This window comes from Orbicella faveolata, unplaced genomic scaffold, assembly GCF_042242905.1.
Source record: "Orbicella faveolata isolate gen_17 unplaced genomic scaffold, um_ofav_v1 contig_12, whole genome shotgun sequence".
Classification (NCBI taxonomy): Eukaryota; Metazoa; Cnidaria; class Anthozoa; order Scleractinia; family Merulinidae; genus Orbicella; species Orbicella faveolata.
In genome coordinates, this window is record NW_028301539.1 from 12,317,501 (window position 1) to 12,329,749 (window position 12,249).

The 12,249-nt window shown below is 39.3% G+C and overlaps 1 protein-coding gene across 4 annotated transcripts in view; it reads left to right on the forward strand.

Annotated features, from left to right (window-relative positions):
* Window positions 1-10,526, forward strand: part of LOC110061464 (UPF0415 protein C7orf25 homolog) — a 21,337-nt gene extending 10,811 nt beyond the window's left edge. For 2 of the 4 annotated variants that reach the window (XM_089282447.1, XM_089282451.1), the window contains exons 8-13: window positions 3,055-3,145; window positions 3,585-3,678; window positions 3,889-3,969; window positions 5,878-8,562; window positions 9,242-9,560; window positions 10,003-10,526. In XM_089282447.1, the coding sequence (XP_089138573.1) occupies window positions 3,055-3,145; window positions 3,585-3,678; window positions 3,889-3,969; window positions 5,878-5,976 (365 nt within the window). In that variant the 3' untranslated portion in view covers window positions 5,977-8,562; window positions 9,242-9,560; window positions 10,003-10,526. The remainder of the gene's footprint in view (window positions 1-3,054; window positions 3,146-3,584; window positions 3,679-3,888; window positions 3,970-5,877; window positions 8,563-9,241; window positions 9,561-10,002) is intronic. The other 2 variants (XM_089282450.1, XM_089282448.1) reach the window with 2 other exon arrangements.
* The last annotated feature ends 1,723 nt before the right edge of the window (window positions 10,527-12,249 follow it).

A 12,249-nucleotide genomic window follows, 5' to 3' on the forward strand; every position in this document is an offset into this window, starting at 1 on the left:
CAACGCCGTTTTAGCGCCCAGGTTGTTATGGCCAAGTTATAAACGATATTGGTTCATGCTTTTAGCTGTGCGTATATCAAGTTATGGATGAACTTGGGAAGTTTGGAGAGCACTCAAGAAGCTAGCGTTGCTCTCGGCTATCGCCTTGAGCCACTCTTACGCTTGTTTCGTGCTCTCCAAACTTCCCACTTGCATCCGTAACTCGATATACGCACGCTAAGCATGAACCAATTCTTTACGATTTTTTCGGGAGCTGTTATCGCAATTACCCAAGCCACAGCCTGAATTTTCCTAACTATTGCACCACAGGCATCCCAAACTCACAATTCAAGAAATCGATTAGCCTGCGAGCAGGCTCACGTTGGAGCACAAGCGCCGGATCGCATTGCGGTGTTGTGTTACACTTCAGGCCGTTGAGAATTTGAGCGCTCTACAAGGCATTTAACGAGGGAAATGGGCAACAGAAACCAGGCAAAGTGAGTGTAGAAGAAGAGATTTTCTTAACAATTTAACTATAAAACACTGCAACTTTTTCGTGGGTTCGAGCGCATACTTTATCGACAAATTTAAACAAGTTCCAGTGTATCAGTGCTAATGAAACTTTGGAATAAAATTGTTAACATTATCAGGCATACATGGTTAACGTTTTCTATCGAGCCGTTTTTGAGACTTTCGAAAAAGCGCTTAAAATCGAAAATTGTTCTCAATTTATTGTAGAAATGATGTCGAGAAAAAGTCTCGTTCTAGAGATCAAGAAAATACAAACCAGCAAAACTTTCATGGCTTCAAAACAAAACTTCAAGACACATTTTGGTGTCTTTTGGAGCAATTTCATTAAAATAGCGCTCTTCTTTCAGTCCATTTAAGTTCATTAAACAAAAAGCAGGGTTTGAAATGTTTTCGCGATTTATTCGAACATTATTCTTGCATATTCCCCTTGCCTTACATGGTAATTTCAGAAATCGGCATCAGATTTTCTATAACAGATCTGGTTCGAACAATATTCATGCTTTACCGATTTTCATATTTTTGATTTATCGTTTCCATGGAAATATCGATTACCTTACAACTACACATTCAACCAAACTTCAATCTTTTTCTAAAAACTAGTGTAATTTCTATATCGATCAGAGTAAGGGAAGGTTGGTAAAACGCCAATTGAAAATGCTAGGTATGGTCGAGAAAAAAACTGCATCGAACGACCTTAAGGAATTGAGTCCTGTGTTGAATACACAGGAAGGCTCAATTTGTGCCTAACGTTTTGTTTATAAAACTTTATAAAACTTTAGTGGGTAAAGACTATATATATACAGACTAAATAAGAATATAAATCAATCAATTAATCAATAAAGCCCAAAACGAGAGGGCGCGAACGGGACACTCGGACCCATGCGAGGCGTCCACCCATAAAAAAATAAAAAATAGTAATAATTAAATAAGGTAACTGTGGTGGCACGTGACTCTTTGCATGCAAATATTTTATATTATATAGCACTTTTTATCAATTTTTTATCATTGTTTCCTTGGCATTCGTGTCTCTTAGGAATTCTTAGTTTATAGTTACATTTGTACCCATTTTATTCACTCAGTTGACTTGATAATGACGTTAAGCGAACGTCGAAACGTCGTAGTTGTTTTTAAACCAAATGGTTTTAAGTTTTCCCATATTGTCGCAGTGTTTTTTAGTTAAAAGTGAGTATAGTTCTTTTTTTTTTTATTCAAAGGAAGGTAACATTTTAATTTGTTGCGCGTTTTTATCCATCGTTATTTTAAACTCCATACAATACCTTGTAGAGCTCTCAAATTCTCAACGGCCTTAAGTGTAACACAACATCGCATACTTTAGGTGGTCACGTCTCACTCAATACGAGGGGTGGCGAATGATCCTTCAAAAATTCTGAGTCTCGCAAAATTTTAGTCGAATTTCACGATTTTTATACGAAGCTGTCTCGGAGTCTCGATTTTTCGTAAGGCTAAGGGTTTCAAAGTCCCGATTCTTTCGTTTATCTGTTTTTATAATTGACTTCTTCTCGTCACTTGTTCGAACTAACGTTTGGTCGGGGCGAATCGACTTTGAGTTGGGGCGAAACGACCATAATTCTTAAAATTTCAATGAAGCAACTTCTCCTAAATTGTCTGAATCCCACAAAAAGCTACAAAACCTACCGCAACGTCCGATTCGCGCCAGAAAAGCAGTTATTTTGATCTAGGATATCATAACGTAGTGTGTTATAATCGAATTTCCAGTTTCAGCCGGCTTGAAGAAGCTGCGGGGCTAAAAGGCTCTACAAACTCATTCTAGCTCTCAGCTAAATCTGGGGCTCGAATTTTAAGAGTCTGAACGTCTCGCGCTCGCACTCAAAACACTTTGAAGTCTCGGTCTCATAATTTGAAAAGTCAAAATGCCTCTGATGGCACTCGCATATTTATTGCAAAAGCCTTGCGCACTTTGTTAGCTATTCTATCATCTAGTGAGTGATATTAAGTCCAGTCTGTTTAGCTATCAACAATGATCAGTGTACTGGGGCTAGTAATACCAAAACCAAAACAGAAAGAAGGTAGTTTTCCATTGTGTTATGTTTTGAAAGTAGTGCATAAAGAAAGTTTTTTATTGAAGGCACCTGACAAGTATTTTGTAGACAGTAACCTTACTTTAGAAGAGTTGGAAAGTTCCTCGTAACTTATTATCAAGTTATGATCAGTTATTCCTAGACTAGTTATGAATTCAGTGGAGTGGAGGCGCGTAGTGCGCTCGACTTTGGATCAAGCGGTCCAGGTTCGAGCCCTGGCCTGGGACATTCTGTTGTGTTCTTGGGAAAGACACTTTACTTTCACAGTGCCTCTCTCCACCCAGTAGTATAAATGGGTACTGGCACATTTAATGCTGGGGGTAGCCCTGCGATGGACTAACATCCAGGGGGGAGTAGAAATACTCCTAGTCGCTTCATGCAATGGAAACCGGGATAAGCTCCGGCCTGGTAGGCCACTTGGCTCATATGCAAACTTAGATATGAATTGGAGTGTGATTGATGTTTGAACTGTTAAAAACTACAGGGAAAGAGTTATTTGCTTGCCAGTCAGCAGTAAGAGATTTCAGTGGCATTTTGAAAACAGTTGGTGGTGAGAAAGAACAAGAACGGGCTAGGTATGTGGTGCTAGGTAGTGTATACATGTACCACGTACACTGTGAGTTCATGAAAAAAATAACATGCAGTGCAATAGTGATTTTAAGTCAATGTACCTATACACTGTACTGTGCTCATCTAAATTTTAGGTTTCTTTTTTAGGAGGCAACGTGGCCGAGTGGTCTAGGGCGCTGGTGTTGTAATCTGAAGGTCCCTCCACCCTGCCACTGGCGGGATTTGTTTCTCGGTAGTCCCGAGTTCAAATCCTCGGTCACGCTTTGTAAATAGCCAACTGGTCTTCCTCCAGCCAGTTGGGATTTTTAACTATGTTACGTTTATTTGAAATATTTGTTTCCTTTGTTTCAGTGGCATGCCTGTAAACTAGTTAAGCTTAGGGCTTGTATAGCTAAGTGCATGACCACTATAATATGATTTACATTACATTTTACACTACATTAGGGCCCTGCTCGAGAGAGTCACAATTGTCGAAGATAATCCATCAGTTAGATCCACAAACATGAAAATAAGTGCAAGTATCAAGGAACGGTCAAAGGTATATGTACGAAGTTGTTATCTGCTCAGTCTGTTACTGATTAACTTCAATAAATCAATGGGAAACTGAGTTCTGGGTTTTACTCTTAATAGAATAGTGTGATTGAGTTACTACTGGAAGTTTCTCTTATGAAAAACTGAAAGTTGGCTCAGACTGACTTAGTTTATAGATGCCCCAATTTAACTTAAAATTATTTAATATGTTATTCAGATTATCTTTGGTACTGGAGACTCATTGAAAGCCATAACCACCACAGCAAATGTTGCGTTCACAAGGGCAGCAGCTAGCCAGGTATGTTGGCGCATAACATAAATATTATGTTATTTGCCGGCTGGGAGGTCCGTATAGTGAAAAACTGTGACCGAGGTCTTGAGAATGCTGCCCGAGGCCGCAGGCCTCGGGTAGCATTTTCAAGCCTGAGGTCACAGTTTTTCACTATACGGACCGACCCTGAGCCGGCAAATAACAGGTTTTTTTTTCTTCCTGGAGTAAATTTGTTTTACAGATTACAATGGGTTTGTTTACGCAGCTCTTGTCATTGAATCGGCTTGCGCGCCGTCTGCTAACGATTTGTAAAAAATCTTGGCAGCGAGCAAGTAACTCAGACAGTAGACAAAGAAGGATGTATTAAAGAACATATTTTTTTCTAACTACCTTATGTTAGTTGCATTTATTTCACCCGTTAAGTTATCCAAAGCTGTTTTTGCGGTGTTAAATTTCGTGCGAAGTTTGAAATTTTACTACAAAAACAATTTCTCTCAGTCTTTGCTTTTTAAATCACTTGAAATCAGACTCTTCTACCGTAAATTGAATAGCACAAAGCGAGGAAATTCGTTAAGTGTATTCCACAGAAATTCTCCTAAATACAGCAACGATCAGAGAGGTAAACTCGACTGAAATTGACTCAGATTTTACGGCGAGAGAAACACAGGATTACGCGCCATTACAACGCCAAGCTACAGACAACCAAGCAAACTCTCACAACTTCAAAACACTCAATTGAATTTACTTACAGTGACTTTCCTTGCAGATAAACTTTCGTTGACTAATTGTCAAAAAGGCAAAAGATTGACGGTTACCGCTAACTTTTAGGAGCGAAATTTAGGTAGCGGGTGAAAAATCCGGCCCGTGGGCCGTATCGTAAAAAGCTGGACCGGTCACGTGCGTATCATTTACCAATCAAATTCGAGGATTTATTATTCCGGCCCGCTCAGATGCTCGAGAAAAAATAATAACCTCTTACTAACCGAGCGCGAGGGCCGTACTGGGAAATATTGTCCCGAGGTCGTGGCAGTACGACGAGGTCCGTTCAAAAACGACCGAGGGCCAATATTTCCCAGTACGGCTCGAGCTGGCTAGGTTAGTAAGTAGTTTATTATATGGCACTCGGGTCATGCTTGTTTTGAATTTGCCGGATTTCGAAAACAAAAAATACACAGCTTATGACAGTTTCCATGAAAACGGTCCGTATGGCGAAATCCCGACAAAGAAAGAACCAATTAGAACGCTCGGATTTACCTCAAGACTACCTTGCCATATGATAATAATGATTATCAGAACTACAATGCAATATTAAGGAGTTGATGAAAAAGCTTTTGTTTTGAGACTACTACTACTTGCAGAGGCCCCGTCCACACTACGCCGGAAAAAGTCCAAGACGGTATTTTCACTCTGAAAACATATCAAATTTTTTCCGCCCAGACTACGCCGGAGAAATTTGGAAACGCAACAATCACCGGTCATCGGCAAGAAGTTTGGAGAGCTCAAAAGAAGCGCAAGATTTAATCAAGGCACAGTCGACAAAAACCCTTGCAATCTTAATCCCAAGTGCATCATAACGTGATGTGTTCAGCTAAAAGCAAGAATCAATTGTTTTATAACAGTGCCAGTGGAAATGGTGAAGCGAACTTTGCTCACACCATGAATGTGCACCATTGGATTATGATGCACACTAATATACTTAGTTAATAATGCATGCTTACGAGCTCTTTCAATAAATAAAATTAGTAACAGTATTGAGAATTTTCAGTAGAATTTTAGATGGGGCAAAGACATACCAGTTACATGTACAAGTATGGAAATATTAACATTATTCATGTTTACCTAAATGTTTGCATGTGACATGTACAAAGTTATATCGTGTACCAATTACACTGGTTGCCTATAAAGTACAATTAGCTACAAATGTTTGTTTCTCAGGGAGTTGAATTCAGTGTATTCATTCATGAATCACGTGCCTTGACTGAGTCAAAAGAATCCCGAGCCTCATTAGCATATTTTGAACAAGATGTCACGTGACGGCCAGTGACTGTGACGTGCATGTAAGAGTGGTTTGGATTCACTGTCAGAGAGGAGTGCAAGCTTGGACAAAGCTACTGGTCTACGGCTGAAATAAACGTCCTGCTGAGTTGCAGCTACTGTTATTACTTTAATGTAGTGGCTACTAACATTAAGATGTGTGTCAAGATCACATTGCCGTAAACTAACTATTTCAGTGCTGGTCAAAAGTAATAATTGGCACAGTCCTTCAAAACAGAGAAATAAAATTAATGACGTTTGCTCCACTCAGCAACAATGAAGTTTTAGTATATTATTTTGAGGCATCACTCTACCCCCAGGCAGTTGTTTGAAAACGATTTTAGGATGACCAAAATTGACATATAATAAGTGTTTTTGGGAAGGGGCTTACTTCTGCAGTAAGCCAATGAGACTAATGAAGCAAAGCGTAAACATGAGTGCTTTTTAAATTAAGGAGTTGCGAATAAGAGGTTACGAATTGCAGTTGCGAGCGAAATCCCGCCAGCCGCGCAGACTAGGATTTAAAGCTTAGTGTAGAGGCGCAAGGTGTTCGTAGTTTTAGCTCGTGTGTAAATACGGATTAGCTGGGGAATACAGCCTATGTGGAGGATTAGCTCTCTTACGATTCATCCTCTCAATACTCAGTAAAAAGTGAAAAAAGTTGAGCTGACAAATATTGCAGCAGTATAGATATGATCTTGCTTTTGCAGCGCGTGGGCCTTGTTTTAGAGCTCTGATACTTGGCGTACACTTTTGTGGTGGAAATTTTAGTTGGGGAAGAAATAACTCTCTCGGTGGGTCGGTCGGTCGGTCATTTAGTCAGTCAGTCAGTATTAGCAGAAATGTTGAGCAATTAGAACTTGACATATGATACAAGTTTTTTCGATTTCACACATGTATCCCGCCATTAATCTTAATTAATGTTACAATACCTCCTGTCCCTAAGTATATCCTCGTTAGCGGAAATTTAAAGCGTTTCTGTCTCAGTCTCTATTAGGCGTAGTTTAGACTACAGATATTTAACTGCATTGTTTTTGTGACGATGTAATCCGCCGTAGAAAAAAGGATGGCGATTGGTTCATTTACCCGTAACTCTTAGCGTACGGAAACTTAAACAACGCTCATAAAAACGTACAGGAACATTCTAAAACCTTCAAACCCTGCGTACACAATGTCGATAGCACATGGACAAATACTGCAAAAACATGGCTTTCCTTGTACTTTATGCGCTGTATTAGACTCGCATGGTATTGTGGTAAATGTACAGCCGCCATCTTTTTTCCTACGGAGGATTGAAATACCATTATTATTATTATTGTTTTTTTCGCTGCACACACGTCGGTATTTTGAGGAAGCTTACTTAGGGACGGACCATTAGAAAAGTGATGGAGCGGGGTGGGGATGTGGGGGAAAAACAAAAAACAACAAATAAAAATTATTCAAGGGAGGGTGACTGAAAAAAATCGGGCAAAGGAGAAGTGAAGAAAAAAAGTTCCTGCGGAGTGAATTGCACCGTCGGCCTTACTCGCCTGAAGGGCACCTTGGCAGCCACTTTCTACTGCAGTTTTAATTTCTTGGTACTGGTGTAATACCCATTTCACCTGGTTTTCTCTACAACTAGGAAAACGGACATCTTTCGATTTTAAGGCTGATACATTTTGTGCGCAGCAACCTCATCATGAACACTGCTAGCCAAACATCCTTGCAGAAAAATCCTTACGGATAACCATGGCTTAAAAGTGATAAAAAAGAACCATGTGCTATATTAAAACCAGCCATCCTGCTTGATTGGTTTGCAATTAAGCAAGCACATACCGTGTTTTGAGAGCCTCGACATATGAGTGATTTCACAACTGACATGTATAAATGACGATTGTGAACACAGATGTGCACACTGGCACGGTAAACCGTAACACCTCCCCTAAGATGGCCACTAAGATCAACGTTGGACAAATGTCGTAAACAAAGTTCAATAATGAATTCCCCAAAATATGATTATTTTTGTTTGAGTATTACAAAAACACACCGGCATTATAGTATAGATAAACCTATAGTTTTAATGCTAGTATGAAGGATCTGGTTCCTGCAAAGAGGTGACCTAGGCCTAGTCATAGTCCATTCATCAGTCCAAAAAGCCGCAAACATTTGGACAAATTAAATTTACATCAACGTCCCCGGCAAATCATTTGGTAAACTAAGGCCCAGTTCAGACGCCGAACTTTTCGTGAGCCGAACTTAATTCGAATTTGGACCGACCCAAATTGTCAAAAGTACGCTTGTTGATTCAGACGTCGACCTTAATTCACCGAACCAACACATCGAAAGGTCAGCGGTTTTCAGGCAAGGTGTATGCAGTAGGTCCGGCACAGGAGGGAGAGGTGAACACGTCAGATTTGACTGACCCTATGATCATGGCCATTATGACGTCACGGCGAAAGAAGCGCGCAAATGCTCAAAATTCTCGAAAATGGCGTCGTCGCCTCTCGCTGATATAACTTTTTGAGGCAGATTTCTCCAATCATTCCAGCTTCAAATGGTATTGTATTTGGATCTCAAGGAGTGATTATCATTTTTCTTTCTTTAGAGGTAAGTAGATTTTAATTATAACCGAAAAATCTTGCAGAAAGTGTATTTAAAGTGTTACAGTCATCGCTCTCGGTTGGAAATATGTGGGGCAAAATTTTGACTATTCGCCCTGTAAAATTGCCCTTTTTACGTGATCGGTAACGTAAAGAAACGTGTAACTTGGTCACAGAATAGCTTATATGTATAGGAGAACATTGTATCTGAAGATGATTTTGAGGAATTAGCAGTAAAAATGATCAGTCCATTTGAGTATGAAATATCTGCGATCTCGTGCTTGGAGTGTTCTTTCACAAAACTGAAACCTTTTCACATATTCTGGAATGGGCCTAGCAAACAAAAATATTATCCACAATGAAGGAAATGAGAACTTTTACAAACAAGAACTTAAGCGTAATTATTTAAATAAGACAAAGCCTGCCTACTGCACAACGGTGGTTAAAATGCAGACAGAGGATAACATGCAGACTGCAGACTTTTTAAGAATATTGTATTCCCATTTCCTTTATATAGAGCTTGTGCTCCGTTTAGCCTGAAATATACGGCACAGGTTAGCCGGTGTATGGTTAGCTCGATCTCTTTATAAATGAAAATGGGGATGTGATATTCCTAAAAAGCCTGCAGTCTACATTTTACCCATGGTTTGCAGTCTAGTGTTGTAAGACTTTTCTCTTCTTCATAGGCCACTTTTGTGCTGCTTTGACCACAGGCTGGTAGTTTGGAGTATATTCAATTTCCCATAGGGAGTCTCAGCAGAGGAGAGAGTACAAGGCCCCATTTATATGGTCTCGGGTACTGAAGGCAACCCCATCAGACCCTTCTGAGGCAACTTTATCGAGTGTTTAATATATGACATGAAGTGGTCCTTCCAGGATTACTTAAGCCTTTTTTTATACTCCAATGCTCAGTTATCCTTCTTCCTTTGGCTTCCTTTCAGTCATTTGATCACTGTGGGGTTTTGTGAGTTAATTTTTATTTCTTCATACCACGAGTTGCCCCAGGTAGGCCAGTCATAGTATTTTGGCAAAAAAAAGTTATCATGTCTACCAGGATTACCTTGGTTATGTTGCTAAGGTTGGCTTGTGTTTCACTTTCTCAACAAAACAGTGAAAGTTAGCTCGTTTAGGGTCACTGGGGCGAGGGCTTTCTTGGTTACCTAAGATCAAATAAGGGGCCTCACTGTCGGCTGCAATTATGTATGCTTATATAGCAAAACTTGAGTACCAAACTCGGTCACCTTGTGTTCCTGTTGCTGAATCTTATTATGTTTACAAAATTGGCACTGTTGATCAACAATTTAGGTATTTGAAGTCTGATTTATTTTAATTCCTAAACAATATTGTAACTTTTCTTTAAGTAAGGATCCAAAAATGCTTTATGCAGAGTGATTGTTGTAGTTTGTTTGACATGCTTCAGAAAATTTTATTTTTCTTTTTTGTGCAGGTGAGGGTGCTGAAAAAAATTCTTTATGTGAAAATCTGAAGACCTCAGTTCAATACATGGATACTGGAAATGAGCTATTTAATGTTTTATAAATTATGATATTAGCTCCATGTACATGACCGCATTGTATCTGCTTGGACGGGACTTAAAAGGTGGATGGGGGTTGGATCATTTAATTGTGAGAATTGCATTTTTTAATGGAAAATACACACTCGAGTTCTTGGTGCTGGATCTCATTAGGAAATTTGTCTTTTAGTTTAGATTTTCTGTTGAAAAGAGTTAGGGGCGATATGAAAACCAAAGAGGGAAGGGAGGTCATATAAACATTTACTGCAATTTTTGACTGGTGAATATTATGAGGAGTCTTATTATTTTGATCTTTTTAAACCTTAAGTTACCATACCATCCTCCACTACCTTTGAAAGACCATTCAAGCAGGTCCCATTTCTGGCAGTACATGCAACCACCATGGAAAGCTATCTATTTATTGTCAATGTACTGTCAATTAAACATTTAAAACCCAATCCTTTGTTTTATTTGCTGGAAATGTACACATATCATTCTCTTGAAGCCAAAAATAAACTCATCAATGCAAAAAGCAACAGGGAACCTGGGATGGAAGGAGCTGGGGAGAAATCAGGCTTGACATTCATGTTTACAAGTACAACCTCTCTGTGACACTCTTCTTGAGAATATTTCTTTGTAGTTCAGTTTAAGCTTAGTGCAAAATAATTGTTAGAGCTGTCTTTGTTCACATAAGATTTATGATGAAAATTAAAAGCAGAAAGTATAAAGAAAAGAATTGATTATCATTTCAAACTTAGAGGTAGTAAAGCTATTACAGTTTGTCAAGACAGATACCATTAGAAAACAAGGGGTTTGGTTATAATAAGAGATCACCTGATATTGATCTTTCTAGCTTTGTCATAACCTTCTAGTGAACTCTTTGTTTTGGCAAAAAGTCGTTTTGGCTTAACAAGTTTCTCCTTGTTATGTTAACTCTTATTGCTAGTGACTTAGCATAGGAAGTATCCCTGTTCATATATCCTTTCCACTTTAATTCACTTGCTGCTTGGAACCAGATTCTGTATTTTTTAGGTCTTTCTATATGACATCCTACGCAGTTGTCTTTTACAGTCTATACTGAGAAATGAAAAATAAATAGAACCCAAAGCACCAGTTTAGGATACCTCTCTTGTCAGAAGTTCAGAAGAAGAAACAGCTTTGCACTGCATGCGGACGCCCGAGGAAACAGATCATTCTCTGATCTCATATTTGACGAACATTTTGACATGAAATGAAGCACCTTTCTGGCAAGAGGTCTGGTCCGTGTTATTCTGAATATCATCCGTTTCATCTAGGTCTCCTGTAGAATGATTTTATATCATTTTACCATCTGAAATATCCACACGTCTGCTCGGAGCTGGTTGGCCTCGCAGAAGAAAATGTTATCTTTGACGGTTTTGTGGATAATTTAGCGCAGAAAAGTAATTCCTTGGTACATTATTTACTTTCCAACCCAGCATATGACTTGATAGTTCAAATGCCTTTGCAAGGGAGCATTTTCTCATATTTCGAGGGTTTCGAGTATCGATCAGCGGGTCCTCCACGCTATCGTCTACAAAATAATGGGTTTAAACCCACTGATCATTTTTATGCACATGTTAAATGATTCGTTTTCATCACTATTCGAACGTTTTAAACCATATCAAGATCATGTTTTTGTGTTCGTGTTGTTCATTGTTGGGTTCTCCAGATATCGCCCAAGAAACGGGTGCAAAGCTCCACTTTTCAATCGCGTTTTTAATTGAGCGATCTCGAAATTTTGCATGTTTTTGTGCCTTCTGACTTCTAGTTTTTGAACACCAAAGTATTTTTGGACACAATATTAACAGGTTATCTTATTCCTGTGGTCTGTTGATCGCTTTCTTTCAAATTCCTTGAGCAATCATCGGATGAAAAACTTGTCTGGTGTCATTCTTTAGCGGCCATTGAAACTTCACGAGTGACGTCATAATGGCCAAGATCATCGGGCGCGCAATCGCATGCCAACGCAAGCGAAGTTGACCTCTCCCTCCTGGTCCGGCACATGAAAAGTTCGACGTCTGAATCAAAGCCGTTCCAAAGCCGAAATTCCCGGCTGAGCTAGGCGGGAAGAACGGCTGAGCCGTTCCAAATTCAAATAGCCGTTCTTAACTGATTCAGACGCCGAACTTTTTATGTACTTCATTCAACGTATTAGGTTCG